We start from the raw sequence: 19,350 nt of genomic DNA, 5'->3' as shown, positions 1-19,350 counted from the left end.
ACATGGTCTTCGTCAATGTTTTTAATGACTTTGTAAGCTACTGAATTAATATGTCATAAACCTATCATTATTTAACACTTTTCCCAATTTTTGTTCCCTTGATGCTCATATGACCTTTTAAAATGTATAGTCCTTTTACTTCCTCTTAAATAATTTATTCGGAATCAGTTGCCAAGCCTGGAATTCCTAAATCAATCGATCATTGTTGTTGTTATTACTATTACCATTACTACTACTATTGTTATTGTTGTTATTATTGCTGGTATTATTAGGGATGTGTGTTTATCACTGTATGGAGCAAAACTGCAAAACTCTTCCCCAAGAGTCAGTTTAAATTTATAATGCTGGCACGAAATTACGAGAACCCTAGAAATGGCACTTTATTATTGTTTTTGGCTCTTTCTTTGCTTATCCCTGCACAGTAATACATTTCAAAAACATTTCAATCTGAAACATTTTACGGAGAACTACTACCTAACTTTGAGGTTTCATTTATCTAGGAAGTAAGTGGGTCCTCTGCCAGGCTGAACGTCGACAGACAAGTTGGGGGTGGCAGTGGTATGTGTGCGTCGTCGTTGTGGGCGGGGCCTGTCCAGAGGGATCCGGCCATGCACTATGAAAAATAGAGACCCTTATTGAGAAGATACAAGACACACTGTACACAGGACAATGACACCTCAGTCCCCTTCAAAGTGGGCACCGTGGGGCCTCACACAGTTCTCCCAATTGCTGTCAGCTGCCCCGTCATATTGTCCTGAATCCCATCAACAGTCTGGAATCTCTCCCCTTTCAAAGGTGATTTTAGTTTTGGGAAAAGCCAGAAGTCACAGCAGGGGGCTGAGTCACCTGAGTGATTTGATGTTTCACCAAAAAACTGCATGAGACAGGATGCACGAGCTGGTGAGGTGTCGTGATGAAGCTGCCAATCACCAGTCACCCATAGCTGTGGCCTTCTGAGTCATCCGAATGGTTTCCATGGAGGAATGTTCAAGCTTTAATGCAACATTTGATGCAGACTCGCTGCTCTGTTCGCTCAGTGATTTTGAATGTGACGACCACACGGTACACATGCTCACTCAGTGGCGTCTGCTGCCCCCACTGACCAGTGCAGTGACGTCATCATTGTTCACACAGGTGCATCCCAGTCCACTCTCCTTAGCTGCCAGGTGGCATGGATGTCGTGTAAACCATTCTCGTTATATTAGCAATGGCTGGAGTTTTTCTGGACAGGCCTTGCATATATAACATTATACAGAGATGCCTTCCCTTGCGTGTCCATGGAAGATGCTGCCACTGTATGTGAGTCTGTCCTCTAACTAGCAGGCCGAGGAGACTGATGGTGGAGCCCTTCACGAGGAAGGACGTTAGCAGCGTGGGGACGTCTGAAAAGCACTTACGTAGGCCCTGACAGAAATGGCACATTTCCTTTCTAAGTACCTTTTGGAAAAATATCAGATTGTTGTTTTCAAATTACTAAAAAATAGACCTTGGCACAGAATGAATATGTTTCTCATGTTTTGATTTAAGAGAAGACTTTTTTTAAAAATGGACATAGCCTCGGAATATCAAAGAAAACCCACCCACTAGAAAAATGGATGGAGTAGTAGCGAGAAAAACGACATGCGTTTGAGTGGGTGTAAAGTTGTCAAAATGTTGAAGGGAAAGTTCAGCTGTTTCATCTTAGTGGAGAGAATGGCTCAGATATTCCTCTATGCAGGAAATGTGGTTTTCCTGAAAATAAAACCATCTGATCCCGACACTTTCGTGATTATGTGGTTTATTAGTGTTATCGTAGTTTTTAATGGTTTGCTCCTGTAAACTGTTACCAAACTGTATTATTTATGGTGTTGCTTTCAGCTTACTGAATGGCACATTTTGCCTCCAGTTTCCTGAATGGCACCTTTTTTTTGGTCTATGGAATTTGTTGACTTTTAATAAGCAGCCCAACTTAAGCTTGTTTTTGCAGCCATTTGTTAAACCGGTGAGACGAGTTCTGAAGAAAACACACAACAAATTCTTATGGTACTTAGTGGAAATTACACGACTTTGATAGGTTCTTGGGCGTGCTGGAGTGTTGTGACTTAATCTTGGAAGTGGGAGGCTTCAATGCATTGTCTAAGGAAGGGAAAGAACATGGCCTGAAAGACTGAAGGAAGGGAATTCCAGATAGAAGGTGTGAATACGGAGGTAGAGCCGACTATGAAGGTCAAGGGCCTAATTTGGAACCTGATTCCCAAGCAAGGCCTTCTCTCAGCCTGGACGTGATGAACAATTTTCAAATGAAACACCCCACGAGATCATTTAAGTCTTGCTAATTTCCTGGTGTGCCAACTGGGTGCAGACCACGTTGAGGTACTGATGGTTTGCCCTCCAAAGGAAGTAATACCGTTTCAAAAATGCTGGGTTCTAGGCAGGTTCCTCTTTGACCTTGGGCTAGTTTAAATGTCATTCTGCTGCTGCATGAAATTAAAATGGGACTTCCAGGTTCGGTGGTTGGTTGGAAGAGACACCCTTTAAGGTTTCCTGCTCACAGGGACTTCTCTGCTGTCTTGAGTCTGCCCTTCTCTCAGGGGGACAGAGGGGCGAGCACATGGCCCTGAGACCTCCATTGAGCTCCCTGTGCATTCATGACCCACACTTTTGGGGTGATTTGAAGGGTTTTAGAATGTGTCAGCATTCTGTTCTGTAGACACTTAAAAAAACCGAACATCCAGGTAACTGGCAGGCTCGACCCCTTTGTGACCCTGTGTGAGTGAAGGCCAGGGAACTTGACAAAGCCTGGCCTGGCACCCTAGTCTTCCAGTGCCTGGGCTTTCCCTGTCTGTGGAAACGGAGCAGAGTCCTTGAGCAGATTCAGTGCTTCGAGGGGAGGTGGCCTTTCACTCATTACAACTCCTTTGGCTTCATCTCTGGTGTTGAACGTGAGTAATAAAATGTGTCCATAAGCATTCTACGTTAGGCAACAGAATATAGTCAACAAAATGTAGTGTAGTGTTAGTAGTTCAGGCCTCAGGATCATTACTGTAAGCGTCCACTGGTTATTTGTGATGAGGGAGTCACCCTGCAGGATGGGAGGCACCCTTTGATGAGGGGGCCCATCCTGCGATGTGCTCCGGTTAGCTGCTGCCTGGAGAGGAAAGTTCTTGGGGGAGGAGGGCTTAGACCACCCTGAGCTCCGTGTACTTGGGCCATTTGAGGACCACATCTCCCTGGGTTGCAGGGCCTGGGTCGGGGAGTCACAGGCACTAAGTGTGTCCATTGAACCTTGATTTGAAACAACCAGCCCCCGGTGGGCTCTGAGCACAGGGACAGTGGGATGCCTGGCTCCTCGGGAGGTGTAGCTGCTAGCGGACACGCCTGAGGTGGGCCAGGGGGAAGCGCCCAGGTGACCCGAGAGGAAGCTGCACTGTGGTGGGCGTGCTGAGAACGGAGAACAAGACCCAGCATCTTACTTAGGAATTACTGCTTGTTCTTAAAAATCAAACAAGCAAAAATCGTGAGATATCTGGTCAGCGTCCATCTTTTCAGTTGTTTCATAATGGTATATGTGTGTTTAATTGTTTGACTGGGTCAGAATCCAAACAAGTTATGCATTGTGAATGCTGGGTATGCGTCTTCAACCTCTTTAATCACAGGCTGGTCCTCCCCCTCTGTTTTTCCTCCCTTGCAAATTATTTGCAGGAAAAACTGGGTCATTTGTCTATAGACTTTCCTGCACTCTCAGTGTTTGCTAAAAGCCCTCCTGCGGCGGTGTTTGTAATGTTTCTCTGTGTTTCCTGTAACTTGGTAGTTGGAGCTAGAGGTTTGGTCAGATTGCATTTCAAAATAAAGTTGGTGTCATACTGCACTCATCAGTTTTGTGTAGGGCTTTCACTTACCGTCACATCGTGAACGTTTTCTCATGCCATTAAGTATTTTTATGACTTGGTTCAAATGGTTCAAAACTAAAAAGAGGGATATCATGAAAGAGTTTTAACTTCTGAGGTTTGTGAAAGAAGGAAAAAGAAGAAACCCAAGTAATCCTGAACAGTAACCAAAACCTCACAAATAATAACAGAGTGGTTTAAACTTTACCTCAAAGAGTGTTAAATTTTGAATTAAGATGTTGAATTACAAACCATAAAAATCATAGGTCTGTTCATACTTGCTTTAGTCTGATCTCCCTCTCTGTCTTTTAATTTTGGATGTGAACTTGGACTTTCTTGAACTTCCTGTCACAATCTATGTACCTCAAAAAAGACCTCCCTGATTATCTTACCTCATTAAATGGCATTTGAATGAAGAGACTGTGTTTGCGATATTTCTTGGTGTCTCATGCAGACATAGTATATCAGAATATCTGCTTATTGCAAACAACAGAAGTAACTCAGGCTGGCTTAGGCCGCCGAGGGTGTTTATGGTGAGGATGCTGGGGTGTCTGCCTCCCAGAGCCCGAGTCTAGGGACATAGCTTGGTTGCAAGAGCAGCTGGTTTGATGGACTTTCCACCTCAACCCTCCTCAGCTCATTTCTGCTTCTCTCCACAGGGCAGCTTCTCTCTCTCTCCCCCTCTTTTTTCTTTGTTGATGTACACAGCCCTCCAGTCCCAAGTGCAAAACATATGACCAGGAACAGCCATTCCAACTACTGGAGCCATACTGATCTGTTTTTCTCTCTCTCAGTTTTAGATTTGCCAGGGAAGGAACCAATTTATCTGCCTAGGGTCAGATGCCCATTTCTGGTCTAGCCTGTTGTGATCAGGTGTAGGATGCAAAGAAAACTTCTGGGTGATTCAGCTTGGCAAAAGTTCCACTGTGACCAACCCCCAGTGGCAGGAAGAGAGGGCGTGCGAACAAACGCCTGCTCCTACAGAAAGGCCGTGTGCAGCTCACACACGCAATAACACCATGCTGCCGGGTCATCCGAGGTATTCGGATGAATGAAGGTCAATGTCTAGTCCTTGTTTTCTCTCGTTACAGTCTAGTCATATATAGCATTCTCTACAGGTCTTCCGTGCAGTCGGACAGGTTCTGACAAATGCAGACACCCATGGAACCAACTCCCCGGAGCCTTGCCATTCACTGTCCTAGCGCGGTCCCTCCTCTTCCTTTGCACTGTGTCCTCCCACAGAAGCCAACCTTTTGTCCTCACGGACCAGTCTTGCTTGTCTTGAACTTCAGTCTCAATGGACACATGCAGTGTCATCATTTAGTCTTCATGTTATTTTAGTTCAAGGTTGTAAACATTCATCCAGTGCTGGCTGTGTGCCGGCATCTGTGTTGCTGTTAGGAATTGAGGGACGACTGCGACTGAGTTGTCAGCGAGGGACAGGTGACAGGAGTCGCTGTGCAGGCAGAATGCGGCTGCACCGCGGCAGGAGACAGCTGAGTGTCCCCGGGACACGGGAGAGGCAGAGGCTAGAGCTGTGAGCACGCAGGTGCTGCCACTGGACGAGCAGGGTCTCCGTATTCCCTGTTGTTTCTCTGCAGCGATAAGCCAAAAGAGTAAACTTTGGCTGTTTTGGTGATTTGTCATTTTCCTGCCCGTGCACCCGATTTCCTTGTCTTCCTGCATGTTCTCTGATGAGAGCAGAGGCCAGGAGGCCAGTTGTGGACTGATTTCCTCCCGGGGCCTGGAGATTCGAGCTGTGCATGAATGAACTGCGGTGTGGGCTCTGCTGCATGTGCACCTGTCTCCCAGTTCCAGAAACATTTCCTCCCTGTGTGTCTACCACTCGCCTCACCTGGCTCAGATGACAAGTGACCAAGTTCACAGTTTGTTTTTACCAAGAAAAGCAGTTAATGATTCTCAGTTTTGTTTGTACGTAGGTCATTAGACAATGCACATTTTCCATGTTGTAGAAGTTACTTGAAATCCTGACTCCTAACTACTGCATAACTTACCACATACGGTCATTCTGTATGTAACTCCATATGGTGTGTGTGTGTATAGCATAGGTACTATCTATGTACTGTATGAACGTGTGTGTATGTACAGGGGTGGGCAAACATAGGGTTACAGCTGGTTCGCATGGAAAGACATGCAGGTTTTGATGACGACATGCAGGTTACGTGGCTCTGTTCCACGTGCTCATAACTGCAAACCCACGTTTGCCCGCCCCTGCGTGGGTCTGCCCAGTGGATTCACTTTGTAAGGTCAGTTGGGACATGTATTGCCAGTAAAATGAGTGAGTTTTACAGGAGCATAAAAGGAGCTAAACTCGCTTTTTTTTTCTTTTCTGTTCTCCACAGAACCATCCGAGTATGGCTGAAGAGAGACAGCGGCCAGTACTGGCCCAGCATTTACCACACAATGGCCTGTAAGTAGCGGTCACTGTTCCACTTGAGGAAAATGTCTCGAATGTCTTTGATGATTAAATTTCAAAATGACTGATTAAAAAGTGCTGTTAGATTTCGTAATGAGCTTCCTAGTTGCCTAATACCTCCGGCAGCCTGTGCCTGGCAACTGCAGGAAAACGCCTTTTCTTTTGCAAAGGAAGTTCGGTCTACGGGCTCAACTGAAGCACACTTGAGCAAAACTGGGGGGGGGGGGGGAACAGGAAAAGGGCATGCCCTGTCACCCCCACCCTCAGTTTTCCTTAATTTTGCCAACTTGTCCTAGCAGTGACTTTGTACTTGGTAATAGCTGATACTGGCCTGAAACAGGGCTCTGCACACCCCCTACGCCCTCATAACTGGCCTTTTGCCCACCCTCTGGGCTCCGATGAGAGATGTGCTCCAAGGCACAGCATATCCTAAATAGACAATTTTCTCAGTAGCTAAATGTGTTCTAAAAATAAATCTAAAAGATCAGCCTCTTGTATTGAGGTTTTTAGCACAGCCCTGAGCTGTAGTGACGTAAACCTGAATTTAAATTCTCACCCTCTGTGCAGATCTCATCACCATCCTCTCTCCCGCTTCTTGTCTCCACCCTTTCTGCAAAACAAAGCCTCATAAAGGATGCCGGGATCCCACCCAGGCCCCAGCTGGGGCCGAACCCTGCTGCCCTTGAGTGGCCACACAGAGGCCATCCAGAGCTGCTACTTTCCTTGTGGTTTTGGCCCCTAAAGAGGCATTTTGCTCAGTGAAGGGTTCCAATAAGTGGAGGACTTTTTGGAAAAAGAAAAAGGCTTTGGGGAGTGCTGGATGGTTTAGCTTCTGAAGACCATTATAAAGTTCCCTAAAGAAGACCTCTTGCCAGTTGTTCCGGACACTGGCGACCACCTTTGTAAGAGCTGTTCCCAAGGCCATGGAGTTCGTTACGAACACAGAGCAGCCGATTGCTCAGCAGACTCCCTGCAATCAGGGGGAGGCGTGCTCCGGGCACCCCTTTCTGGGCCAGCACTCTCCCATTTGCACATTTTCGTGCATTGTCAGACCCCGCGATCAGTCACTACAAAACATGAGTCGCTTGTCAGGATTTCCATCAGTTCTGCCTTCCACCTCCGGCTTGGGCAGGCTCCTCGGCTTCTCCGTCTTGGTAACCATTCAGTGAAGGTGAATGGCCAGTGTAGATGTTTGGACTAGTCATGTAAAGTTGCTGTTATAAGAGGCAGGACTTAGAGCCTTTTCATGTGGAGCACATTAATTAGAAGAAAGCTTAATCATAATTTGCTGTACGAGGCAGTAGCGTCTCCTGTTCCCCACACGCTGTTGATGCATGACCTTGGTACCCCTCCGAACTACCAAGCGACCGATGTCTTAGTAAAGGTGCTCATGGAGCCCACTTGGTAAATTTCCCTGGGGATTTTTTAGGAGTGGGGAGCGGAGGTGGGTGGGACACCTTGGGCCTCTGAGCAACACCCTTCACCCAGCCAAAGAAAGGGCTGCTTTTAGACTGGTAACTCCTCCCAGTGGCCTAAGGATAGACCTGGTAGCTGGAAATAGCAAAACCGAGGAACCCATTCCAGTGCTGGGGAGGGTTTCGTCGTGTTTGTGAGCAGGTTTGTTAAGTCTGTTGCCATGGTTCCTCCCATCTGTTTGTCCCCCATACTTCACATTTGGAACATAGCTTAACCTCCTTGAGCCCTCAGCCTTGGAGTTCATGCTCATTAAAATAGAGAGACAGAGAGAGACAGACAGACTAAGATGGGTTTTGTTCTACATTTAGTCCAGTTACTCTTTGACTTGTACTTTTCCCAAATGTTTAGTACACCCCATTGTAATTAGTTTCTCTCCCAGGGCACCAAAACCTGTCAGTAGAAGTGGGGACTCTTCCTTGGCTCATAGGTCTTGGGCACATGGTTTTGGCCATCCCTTGCTAACTTGTCCTAATGATACCCTCTGGCAGTAGCTCCCAGAACACTGCAGCTGAAAAGACCAGTAAAAACTGGAAAGAACAGGTCCAGCATCTCTGCTGGTGGTGGCTGACACCCCCATATTTGTACCTACAAATATTTGTCTTGTTGCTTCCAGAAGCTTCTTTATTGCATGCATCGGTAGATGTATCTGCCAGTAAAAATGCAGAAACATTGCCAGAAGAAAACAGTGAATGAATTGTGAGAAACAGTTGCTTGTCTGTTTTAGAATGACTTCAAAATAAATTCAAAGTCTGAGAAGAAAAGTCTGTGCTGGCTCCAAAAACTTTCTGTAGATTACCCAATTTAGGACATTTTAGTGGCCATCCACCAACTGAGACTTTTTCCTACGACCTGGCAGTGACCCAGGAGCCAGGCCTTAGCATATTGCCGTACATGGTCCAACGATGTGTCAGAACATTGCCTCCCATCACAAAATAACTTTCAGAATCTGCTTTAGCTGAAGAAAAACGGTGTGTCTTCACGTCTGTATCTACTGTGTGCTTTGTGCCTTTTTAAAAAAACAATGTCACTTTATGAAAACATCACAACAACTTAGGGAGATCGACGATGTTTTCACCATTAGTAGATAAGGAAACAGGCCAGAGGGGTTACGTCGATCGCTTGTGGTTGGAATTCCCATCCACGCCTGTCGGACCCCCAAACTCTGCCCCCACCACAGTTACGGAGTGGGTCCGTGAGCTTTTCCTGAAAGGGCCACTCTCTGTGCAGCTCTTTACCTTCTGCCCTGGCAGCACGAAAGCAGCTGTAAACCGTGCTGAAGAAGGAGCCTGGCAGTGTGGCCACAGAACAAAAAACCAAATACTTTATTTACAAAACTGAAGTATGTGATTTGGGGCCGCAGTGATGCCTTTTGAAAGGGCCACAGATTTGTATTTTGTTTGTTTATAAAATTATATGAATTGAGAAACTTTAAAAAAAAAATATTGCTTATCTCAATAGAAGCTTCTCTTCCAGGAAGAAAATAAATTAAGGCCAGGACATCTTTATATACAAAACAAATAAACTAAGGAAGCTTTTTGTTTCAACTGTAAGTCTTCCGTAGCCTCATAAAATATCTCAGCACGTTGTGATTTTTACACAGATGAGAGATCTTACATATTTATGTACAGTTTGTTGAAGCATTAGGCATAAAAAGAATGGAAAGGAGTATAAAGCTTTTAGGATTTAGTACGAACTGAAAAGTAAGTAAAAATGATGACAATGAATCTTTGAAAGCATCAGAGTGATTTGATTCATCAACGATAATTTTATGCATGGATATTAAAGAGCTCTGTTTATGAGGATATATATATGTTTGTGGTTATACTTCTTACACATGATCGTTCTCTGCAGTTTCAACACCAGCGTGGTGGGTCAGGGTGTACAGGCTTCTTGTCACTGCCGATTGTCTCATGCGCACATAGACACAGGTAGTACCTGCCTTTCAACCAGATAGCTCTGTGGCTGCAGCTCACGCAGTCTCTTCCCGTAGTCTGGTCACTCTGGTAGCCGTGCTCCTGTCTTCGAGGACAATCCGGAATTATGCAATAGTTCATTTTCTTCCTTCGGTGGAGCCTGCCAGCCCATTGTAGAGAGAGAACTTGGAAGAATTTTCAAATGGTGGCTTCATCTGTAAGACTTTTTTCTTCACTTTTTCATAAGAAATTTTATTTCAGAGTAAACCCAAATTTGTTTGTGGTTGTTTCTCCCTGTTGTGGTTCTCCCATGGTCGATTAAAATTCTTTAGGCTCAAATAAACCCAAACATTTCTCTTTCCAAATGTTCCGTTTTCTGAATCATGTTAATTCTTATTTGTAGCAGCAGGAGGCGATGTGGAGTTTCTCCTTTCTGAAACTCCCTGGCCGTGCTTTCTGGAAGGGTAGCTAGAACCTGGAGGTGTCTGTAGGTGAGAAGCAGCAGGTGCTACCCAGTCCCACAACTGGTGTGGACAAAGAAAAGTGTCTACACTTCACAACTTCACTGACTACAAACTGGGGTGTGTGTCATTGCACGAGGGAACAGTTTTTGGCCATTAGGAGAAAAAAGTAATTCCAAAGTGGCTTTTTCAGCTTGCACATGTATGCCTTAGAATGGAAGTGTGGTGCTGGGGACCCCGTTTCCACAGACCGCAGCTGTTCTTACCTGTGATGGGAACGGGGGCGGGGGCGGGATGACCTGCGGAGTTGGGGTGCAGGTCAGCCACTGTAAGCACTGGTCCCCCCAGACCTTTCCAGAAAGAGGTAGGAGTTTCAGCAGATGAGACTTGGTGCTGAATCGCCTCACCCAAAGTTCTAAAAATAATTTTATATGAGAATTTTAAACAAAAACAACAGAAGGAACTCTAATAGCATTTTCAATTTACATCATTTTTATTTTTTACAAAATCATTTTGCCCTTGTAAATTTTTAACCTAAATCATGTAGCTCGTGTTAGCAATGAGTTTTGAACAATGACAGTGCTTAGCTCTGCTGGTAATGTGGCCTTTGTCTCCCTGGCAGCTCCTTGCTCTGCTATGACTTACCATCACGACGGCAGGCGGATATTCGTGGGCCAGGACAACGGAGCCGTCGTGGTAGGTGCCTTCCAGACTGTGCTCATTACACGGACCTCCCCACGTTCACGTCTGTTGCACAGTTTAAATAAAGTTAACAATGAACGGCATAAAAAATGTTGAATTCAATGCATGTATTAGAGCTAAAAATGGATTAAAATTTTGATGAGTGCTTAATGTTAAACCAGTTCTGTAGAACTCAGAATGCTGGCCCAATGGGTGGTTGGGTACCCAGGCGGTAGCCCACAAAGCAGAGGTGCCATCCCTGAGCCACAAAGGAGGCCAGGCGAGGAGAGCGTGTTGGGGAGCCTGTGAGTGTGAGTTAACGGAGGAGGGGAAGGAGAGCGAAGTTAGGGACTTGTCTTTCACTCGACAGCTTGTGTAGCCCTTTAAGACTCTGCTTCTCGAGGTGTCTCTGGTAAAGGACCAGATATTCCATTTCCCAGGTTACCATAGAGCGGTATTTCTGTGGGTCAGATTGTGTGTGTGTGTGTGTGTGTGTGCGCGCATATTTTTTTTTCTTAATTGAGATGTAATTTGTACCATAAAGTTCACCATTTTAAAGAGTGCAGTTCTGTGGTTTTGTGGTATGTTCACAAGATGATGCAATCATTAGCACTCTCTAACTCCCGACCGTTTCATCATGCCCCCTCCCCCAAAGAAACCCCAAGCCCGTAGCCAGTCACTCCCAACTCCCCCTTCCCCCGGCTCCTGGCAATCACTGATCTACGCTCTGAGTCCAGAGATTTGCCTGTTCTGACATTTATGTAAGTGGAATCATAAAATATGTGTTGCCTTTGACGTCTGGCTTCTTTCACTTAGCATAGTGGTTTAAGGTTCATCAGCATTGCGGTCTGGATTAGTACTTCATTCCTTTTGGTTTGTGACGTAGACAGACCACACTCTGTTTATGCCTTCTTCAGCTGTTGCCACTTTGTGTTTATTATGAGTCACGCTGTTGTGAACATTCGTGTGCAAGCTCATGTGTGAACCTAAGTTTTAAATTCTACTGGGTATGTTTACCTAGGAATGGGATTGCTGGGTCATACGGTAAGTCCTTATTTAACTCACCGAGGAACCACTGAGCTGTGGTCAGAGTGGCCGGGCTGTTGTGCATTCCCACCACCGAGCGTAAGGGTTCTGGCTTCTCTACATCGTTGTCAGCACTTGCTAATTTCTGCTGTTTTTGTCTTGTTTTCCCTCTCGCAGTCCTAGTGGGTGTGAAGTGGCATCTCATGTGGTTTGCATTTGCATTTTCCTAATGGCTAGTGATGCGTGCAGCTCATGTTCTCATTGGTCATTTGTGTATCTCCTTTGGAGAAATATCTGTTCAAGTCCTTTGCCCATTTTTAATTTTTTTTTTGTTGTAATTGTTGAACAGTAAGAGACTTGGACTTGCAGCTTGGGAGCAGTTACCAGAGAAGCCATCTGATGTCCTGGGTTTTCATAGTGGAAATTTTTTTGACTCCTAATTTAATCTCTTCGGTTGTTACAGATTGTCAGTTTCTTCTTCAGTTTGTGTCTGTCGTTTGTGTCTCTGAGGGCCAAGAAGGAAAGAGCCAGTAAAAGGCAGGTTCTCAGCCCAAACAGTTCACTCAGTAGAGGACAGGTGGTGAGGAACCGGGAGCTGCAGGCTTGGGGTCGATTAGGTCGATGCCCGTGAGCTTGGGGCTGCTGTAAATACATTATGTAGTGGTAAATGCCAGCATTCTTGCTTTTCTCCTGAAAATTTTATGGGATTTATGGGGAAATGTTATGGGTGAAATGTATGTACAAATACAATAAGGAGCCATGAACTGCAAGCCTCAAACAGCTTCTCCAGTGGTGGTGATGGTTGTGCATTTATTTTTCTAGGGAGGGACCCTTCCTGTGGCCACCGGTGTGGGGCCACACATGATAGGCCGGCCTCTAGAAGCTCTTAATGCCCTTCAGTGGGAAGGGGCAATGTAAACCCAGGTTATCCTTAGTTAACTAGCTGTTGATCTGTTGATCTCCCACCCAGTACAGATTAGTTTCTGTAAAATGCTAATACTTTTTTGTAGTTTGTGAAACCCGGATGGAGAACAAGGAATGAGTATTCTTCTTTCTTTCAGCTGAGCAGTGACCAATTTATGACGTCCATGTACCCAGAACACGGAGAACTTACTGGTTTAGCATTGGTCAAGAGAATGTTTTATTAGAGCGTTTTCTTTTTAGAGTTTTATCTTACTGGTTTTAGGTTGAAGCTCATTTTTTTTTTCATTAAGAAGTATATACTTTTAATTTTTCCCTAGTTATAAAGTATTACATAGTCTATAAAATCTGGAGATTACAACAGTATGAAATAAGAATTCCACCCACAACCTCTTAATTTCCTTTTCTCGTGTGGATTTACGTATTAAATATGTATAATTGCCCCCTTACATTGCTGAAATATGTTATGTCTTATTTTCACTGCAGCTGAGGACTCGGTTAGTAATGGGTCTTTGCAACCTTGCTGTATACATGTCATCTTGAGGAATTTTGGGCATAGCCAAGAGAGGAAGATTAATAAGATGCTTCCTGTGCAGTGAGAGGGAGAGGGAATTCCAAGCGCTGCCTTGTGAAAGAAGAACTGGATAAAAATGCTGTGCCGGGCGGCGGTGCTTTCTTTACTCAGTCTGCCTCCCCCACGAAGGGGAAGGGCGGCCCGAGGACTGGTCTGAGGAGGATGCGAATGTGTGTTACCGTCATACAGCAGTCTGGACCCCCAGGGCTGGCGACGGCTGCTTTTGGATTTCACTTAGTTTTGTTGTGTTGTGTTTCGTTTTAATTTTATTGTTGTTCAAGTACAGTTTTCTGCCTTTTCCCCTAACCCCAGCCCTCCCCACCTCCCTCCCCTGATACCACCCCCCTTGGTTTTGTCCACGTGTCCTTCTTAGTTGTTCCCGAAAACCCTTCCCCCACTCCCCCCATTATCCCCTCTCATCTCCCCTCTGGATTTCACTTGGTTTTGAAAGTTAAGTTCCTATTGTTTTTAAAACCATAACTTTTCTTATTGCATATGTTTACTTTTAGGAATTTCATGTTTCTGAAGATTTTAATAAAATGAACTTTATCAAGACCTACCCAGGTAATTATAACTCACCCCCCCCACCCCCCCACACACACTGGCATACACAACACGCATAGATCTGCACATACACAACGAGGACACAGCTCTTGTGATCAAAATCAGGTTTTCACATTCACTTTTTAGTTTTATTACCCCAATTGCATGAGAGGCTGTTAGCTCTTTGGAGTTATTTGCCATTCTTTTCCTGCTTATGAACATTTGAGAGTTTGTATACCATGCTGTTTGGATACATGGGTCAGATTAAATTGGCCAGCCCTCTATTTTTGAGCAGGAGCACTGCTTCCATTCTTTGATAACACCCCCTCACATATGATAGCATGTATGTGTGTGTATGTGTATATACATCTGTGAGTGTGTGTATTTCATATATGTGTATAGAGGTGTGTGTGTGTCCTTGAATTACTTCTATTTAAGGTAATTCATGAAAGTAGAGGAACTGGGCCAAATGTTAACAAGTTCGTTAGCGCTCCAGATTTATTTTGCCAACCGCTTCCCAGCAAGGGTGCGCACTGTGCAGCTCCACGGGTGGCGGCGGAGAGTGCCCGCCGCGAGGTGTTTGTGGCAGGGCCCTTTCTAAGTGCTGTGTGCCAGTTTGAGAGTCAAAGTAGCCCTGAAGCTTTATTTGAGCTTCGTTTAATGCTAACCCTGGGCCACCTTTTACATATCTGTTCGTGCCTTTGCCCGTATTCCCAGGGAGCTGTAGTGTTTTCTAATTAATTTAGGAGAGAGGTCCTCAGTTTTTCTGAAGCAGCCGATACAGCTGAGAGCAAGGTTAGAGGTTCCTCTGTCCAGCCTCTGACTTCACTCATCAGACTGGGCATTTATTAAACACCTTCTGCCTGCAAGGTACTGTACAGATGACAGTATCTGTAGACAGGTCACTGCCATAGTGTGGCTTACGATGAACCCGGAGACACAAATATTCCAGAAGGTAGGTATAGAACACTTTCCTCATTCTCAGCTATTTTTGGAATATAGAACTTCATAATACTTTGTCTTTATAAATAATAAAAAGTTACATACAAATTGCTTACACTACTTTTTAACTTCAGAAAATTATAGTTGTTCTTGTTTACAATACCAATGTTTTCCAAAGGGTCAAAACACTAAAGTTATGGACGATTTAAAAAATTGCTCTTTTAAGAAAAGACTGCTTGCTGCTTTCCATGTGGAACTCATTGGTGGTTAAGGTTTTTTAGAGCAGAGTAAAAATCTGTTCTCTAATCCATTACTGGAATCCCTCTGGAGCATTACTCTCTAACGATATGTAGCTTCTGATTGTCTGCCGTGTGGCAGGGAGGCAGAGGGTGGGGCTGTGGGAAGCCTGAGACGGAGAGAGGGGCAGGGGCAGGGCAGATGACTTACTGATGGGGCAGCCACCACCTCCAATGGGGGTCCCCGGGCCAGCCTCAGTTCTCACTGAGGAGACTGGCTTCTGAAGGTCTCATTGCTTCCCGAAGGGTGCGGACTTTCCCTTTCTGTTCCTACAGCTCACCAGAACCGGGTGTCTGCGATTATCTTCAGCTTGGCCACGGAGTGGGTGGTCAGCACCGGTCACGACAAGTGTGTCAGCTGGATGTGCACCCGGAACGGGGACACGCTCGGGAGGCACTTATTCACGTCCTGGGCTTCGTGCTTACAGTATCCTTTGAAGGGTTGGGCCTTTGCCTGCTCTGGCCTTCTTGTCTCAAAAATAGTTTTGAATATGTTAACTAACGAAAAGAAACCCGAAAAATAGAATAAAAAATAAATGAAAAACTAAAACAAAAAATGAAAAAAAAACTATTAAAAAAAAGGAGAAAAAAGAAAGAATGCACAAAAAGAAAAGAAAGAATAAACAAACACACAAAAATAAAGCACAGCCCCGGCCAGTGTGGCTCAGTTGGTTGGAGCATCATCCTACGGACGGAAGGGTATTGGGTTTGATTCCCAGTCAGGGCTCTCACCGGTTGCGGGTTTGATCCCAGTCTGGGCACATATGGGAAGGCAGCCAACCAATGTTTCTCTCTCACATTGCTGTTTCTCTCTCTTCTTCTCTCTCTCTTTCTGTCTCTCTCTCTCCCTCTCCTTCCCTCCCTCCCTCTCTCTCTTCTGCCCTTCCCCTCTTTCTAAGAGCAATAAAAAATATCATCTGATAAGGATTTTAAAAAAATAAAAAATAAAATAATTTTTTAAAAGAATAAATTGTTGAGATCCAAAGACTGAATGATTCCTGACATTTCACATAAAATCTAAGAATTGCTGTATCTACCTTTCTTGGTATAAAACTGATTTATTAAAAATGATAGATGAATACCATTCCCTGCTGGGAAGTGCCATATGCTTTTAATACAAAATCTTGAGAAACCTAACCCTCATTAATGCAAACCCCTCCCCTCATTCCTTTACATTTCAAAGTGAAAGAAAAGACTTTTGTATAAAGAAAGGGGAAAAAAAGGAATTGATCTTGTAGTGATTGGTTATTTGCAGGCTCTGCGGCAGAATAGAAATACAGTAAGGCTTGTGACCCTGGAGTTCATCAGTGGGCTACGAGGTCATAGTTTTTGTGTGTGTGCACGGGGAGAGGGTTCATAATTCGTATGATGCTCTCAGAGGTGCTTCAGCACTCCCAAATGGTTATGAAATTGCTGCTTTAAAATGTCGCTACTACTCAATGGAATCTTTTTCACATAGAGTTCGCCTTTGCTTCAGGGGGGCTGTGGCGGCCGTACATCTTAGTGACAGCAAGGTCAAGGCTCTCTGCAGGCAAGTGCCCCGCAGTAGTTCTCTTTTAGGGCTGGGAAGCTGGCATAGTAAAAAATTTTTTTCCGTGGAAAGCCTCCCTAAAAAATGTTTGCTATAAAGGAATGTACAGCATGAGATATTTAAAATAAGCATTTAAAGTAGTCCCACACACTTTAGAATGAAACAAGGGAAAATGCTCAGATATGTTAGTGCTAAATATGTGTTTCTGTTCTGAGTTAGGCTTTTCCTTCGGGTGGTAGGAAAGGGCCCAGAACCACAGGCATGGCCCGGCCCCCGGGGCTCCTTCTGACCTTAAAATGGTCACTGTGCTGCTGTGTGTCACCTACTGATTTGCCACAAACTTCTAGGGCTCTAACATCACTGAGAAAGTGACAGGTTAATATATTTTTAAAGTTCAAATTTGCTACTGCCCCAAATAACTGCTTTTTGTTTGATTCAGCTCTCCACAGCAGCTTACAGTGAACTAACTATCCTCTTGGCTTCGGCCTAAGTCACCGAGGCCAGAGGAGAGGTGAGCTCAGGTCACACTGGCTGTCGACTTGCATGGTTCCTGGAGGTGTTTCATAAAGAGCCACTTCCTTCCAGTTCTTTCTTGCTTTGTTCGTTCCTGAGTATTTTACGTTTTTGCATTTTATTAGAATTTGAGTGTCACTACTTATTTTCATGTCTGTCTTTTCTGTCAGCCCTTACCTTTTTTATTGCCAAGTTCTAGGATATTGGTTACAGTAGTAACAGGCACTCGATGAGTTCTTGTTGAATGATTGAATGTTAATTGCCGCCATGATTCCAGCTTAAAACTTTTCTTCGGGGTTTGCCGAGAGCGTGGTTTTCAGTTGGGCGTTTCGTTTTCCATCATTTTAGGCCTGTGCGTCTTCTCTTTAAAGCTCACGCTCTCTGCTCTATAACTTGTGGATGGGTTGTGTTACAGATCCCTGACTGCTCCCCACAGGTACGATTTTGATACTCAGTATGCTTTTGTTGGCGATTATTCTGGACAGATCACCCTGCTGAAGCTTGAACAGAACACCTGTTCCGTTATCACAACCCTCAAAGGACATGAAGGTAGGCTGCGCCATCCCCCACAGGTTTTCCGCCTGATTTGGGCATCCGAATTTAGCTCTCAGCGCTGTGGTTGCGTGAATGATCAGTTCCTTGTGGTTGGTCAGATTTCAGTGTGATTGGCCAAATAGGGGACCTCGATCTCGAAGAGTGAACACTAAGTAACCGTAGGGTGTTGGGTTGGCTTCTGTGTTGTCAGAATCCCTTCTAGATTGCTTGTGTGGATAACACTTGCTACTTTGTTTACATTTTTCAATTAATTATTTCCAAAGACCTTTTAAAATTTCTTGTAAATGGTAATACCTTTGTAAGGATGTTGTCATTTTTAATTTGTCAATTTGTAAGACACTGAACAAGACCTACCTAGTGGGTCAATTCAATTAGAAGAGATACATGGGCTGGCTCGGCCTCCGCTTGGGAAACCGCCCCAGGGTAGGGACTGAGGGAAAAGAGTGACCGGGTGGAATTTCCGTGAGCTGGCAAAGCTCCAGGAAAGGGTTTTAAAACGCAGTTGGCTATATTGGGTAACAAATTAGAAGCTTTGAGGCCATCTGGTTTAGATTGAAGAATTGGGGATTTGTTGAAAAGAATTAATGATGGACTTTCATGAAAATAGTGTCTTAAGTATAACAGTTTAAATGTTCTCCACGCTAACAATCTATTTAGGTGAAATCAAGTCAATCAGACAGGGACCTAGTAGAGGAAAAGGGAGCGAGAAGAGCAGTAAGTTAGAACAGGTGTGGGCAGGAGAGCCCAGCCCCCGAAGACACCGCTTTCCGGTTCGTGACTAATGGGCTCCTGACTCCAGGCCCCTCGGCGTTCTCTGGCTCTGGCAGCGAGCGCGTTCGTGTAGCAAGATCTCTCTCTGCTGTTGGGCCTCTGGCTGAAGTGTGTGGGGCATAGGTTTAAACAGGGTCGGGGTTTATACAAAATTACCCCTGAAGCCAGTTTTTCAGAAGACTTTTTTCTCCCACTTCGGTTAAGTTTCTGTGAGAAACCAGTTCTGTTGTTTGCTTTTGAATATGGCTTCATTCATTTGCTATATACCCACCAAAAATACTAGCTTGAATGACTGGTTCAGTTTTATTAAGTTTATTGATCATTTTCTTTTAGGCAAGAAGCATAATGATGAGATCTGTTGAAAGAAGTCGTAGAAAGAAAGATTTCCCCAAGGGTATCTAATTTGACAAGTATAGTCAATATAGAGTGTGAAATGTAAGGTTTGGATTTTTTTAATCTAAATTCTCTGACAAAATTGTTTGGTTTACCTGCAAAGCTCTTTTTTTTTTTTTTTTTTTGAGGCACTTAATTTTCTTAAACATAGGCATCTTGGGGTATATATAGATTATCTTATATAAGATGACCACAGTGAACTAACGGACTTTTCTCATTAAATATTAGTAGCAATTTTTTTCAAAAGTTTTTTCTGAATTCACCTTTCATACACAGCTGTTTATAGTGTTGTGGTACAGGACAAGGAAAAATTTATTTGAACATCTTTGCATTTAAAGTAATTTGATGTGCAGCCGAAGGTTTTAATGTTACAACCCGTGAGAATGGATGCGCTGTGTCTTCCCCGTGACTCGTGACAGAGTGTTGAATGGCCCTTTGTACAGCAAAGACA

General features: G+C 44.5%; 1 protein-coding gene across 2 annotated transcripts in view; it reads left to right on the top strand.

The window, feature by feature from the left end:
- WDFY1 (WD repeat and FYVE domain containing 1) overlaps nt 1–19,350 on the top strand; it is a 41,214-nt gene that overhangs the window by 8,308 nt on the left and 13,556 nt on the right. For both annotated transcript variants that reach the window (XR_008426218.2, XM_053919123.1), the window contains exons 2-6: nt 6,230–6,297; nt 10,776–10,849; nt 13,865–13,919; nt 15,413–15,563; nt 17,617–17,729. Coding sequence is in view for 1 of the 2 variants with exons in the window: in XM_053919123.1 (XP_053775098.1) it covers nt 6,230–6,297; nt 10,776–10,849; nt 13,865–13,919; nt 15,413–15,563; nt 17,617–17,729 (461 nt within the window). In the remaining variant the exon portion in view is untranslated. The remainder of the gene's footprint in view (nt 1–6,229; nt 6,298–10,775; nt 10,850–13,864; nt 13,920–15,412; nt 15,564–17,616; nt 17,730–19,350) is intronic.

Source organism: Desmodus rotundus, chromosome 2 (genome assembly GCF_022682495.2).
Source record: "Desmodus rotundus isolate HL8 chromosome 2, HLdesRot8A.1, whole genome shotgun sequence".
Lineage (NCBI taxonomy): Eukaryota > Metazoa > Chordata > Mammalia > Chiroptera > Phyllostomidae > Desmodus > Desmodus rotundus.
Note: the sequence above shows the minus strand (reverse complement) of the source record. Positions and strands in the feature narration are given on the sequence as shown.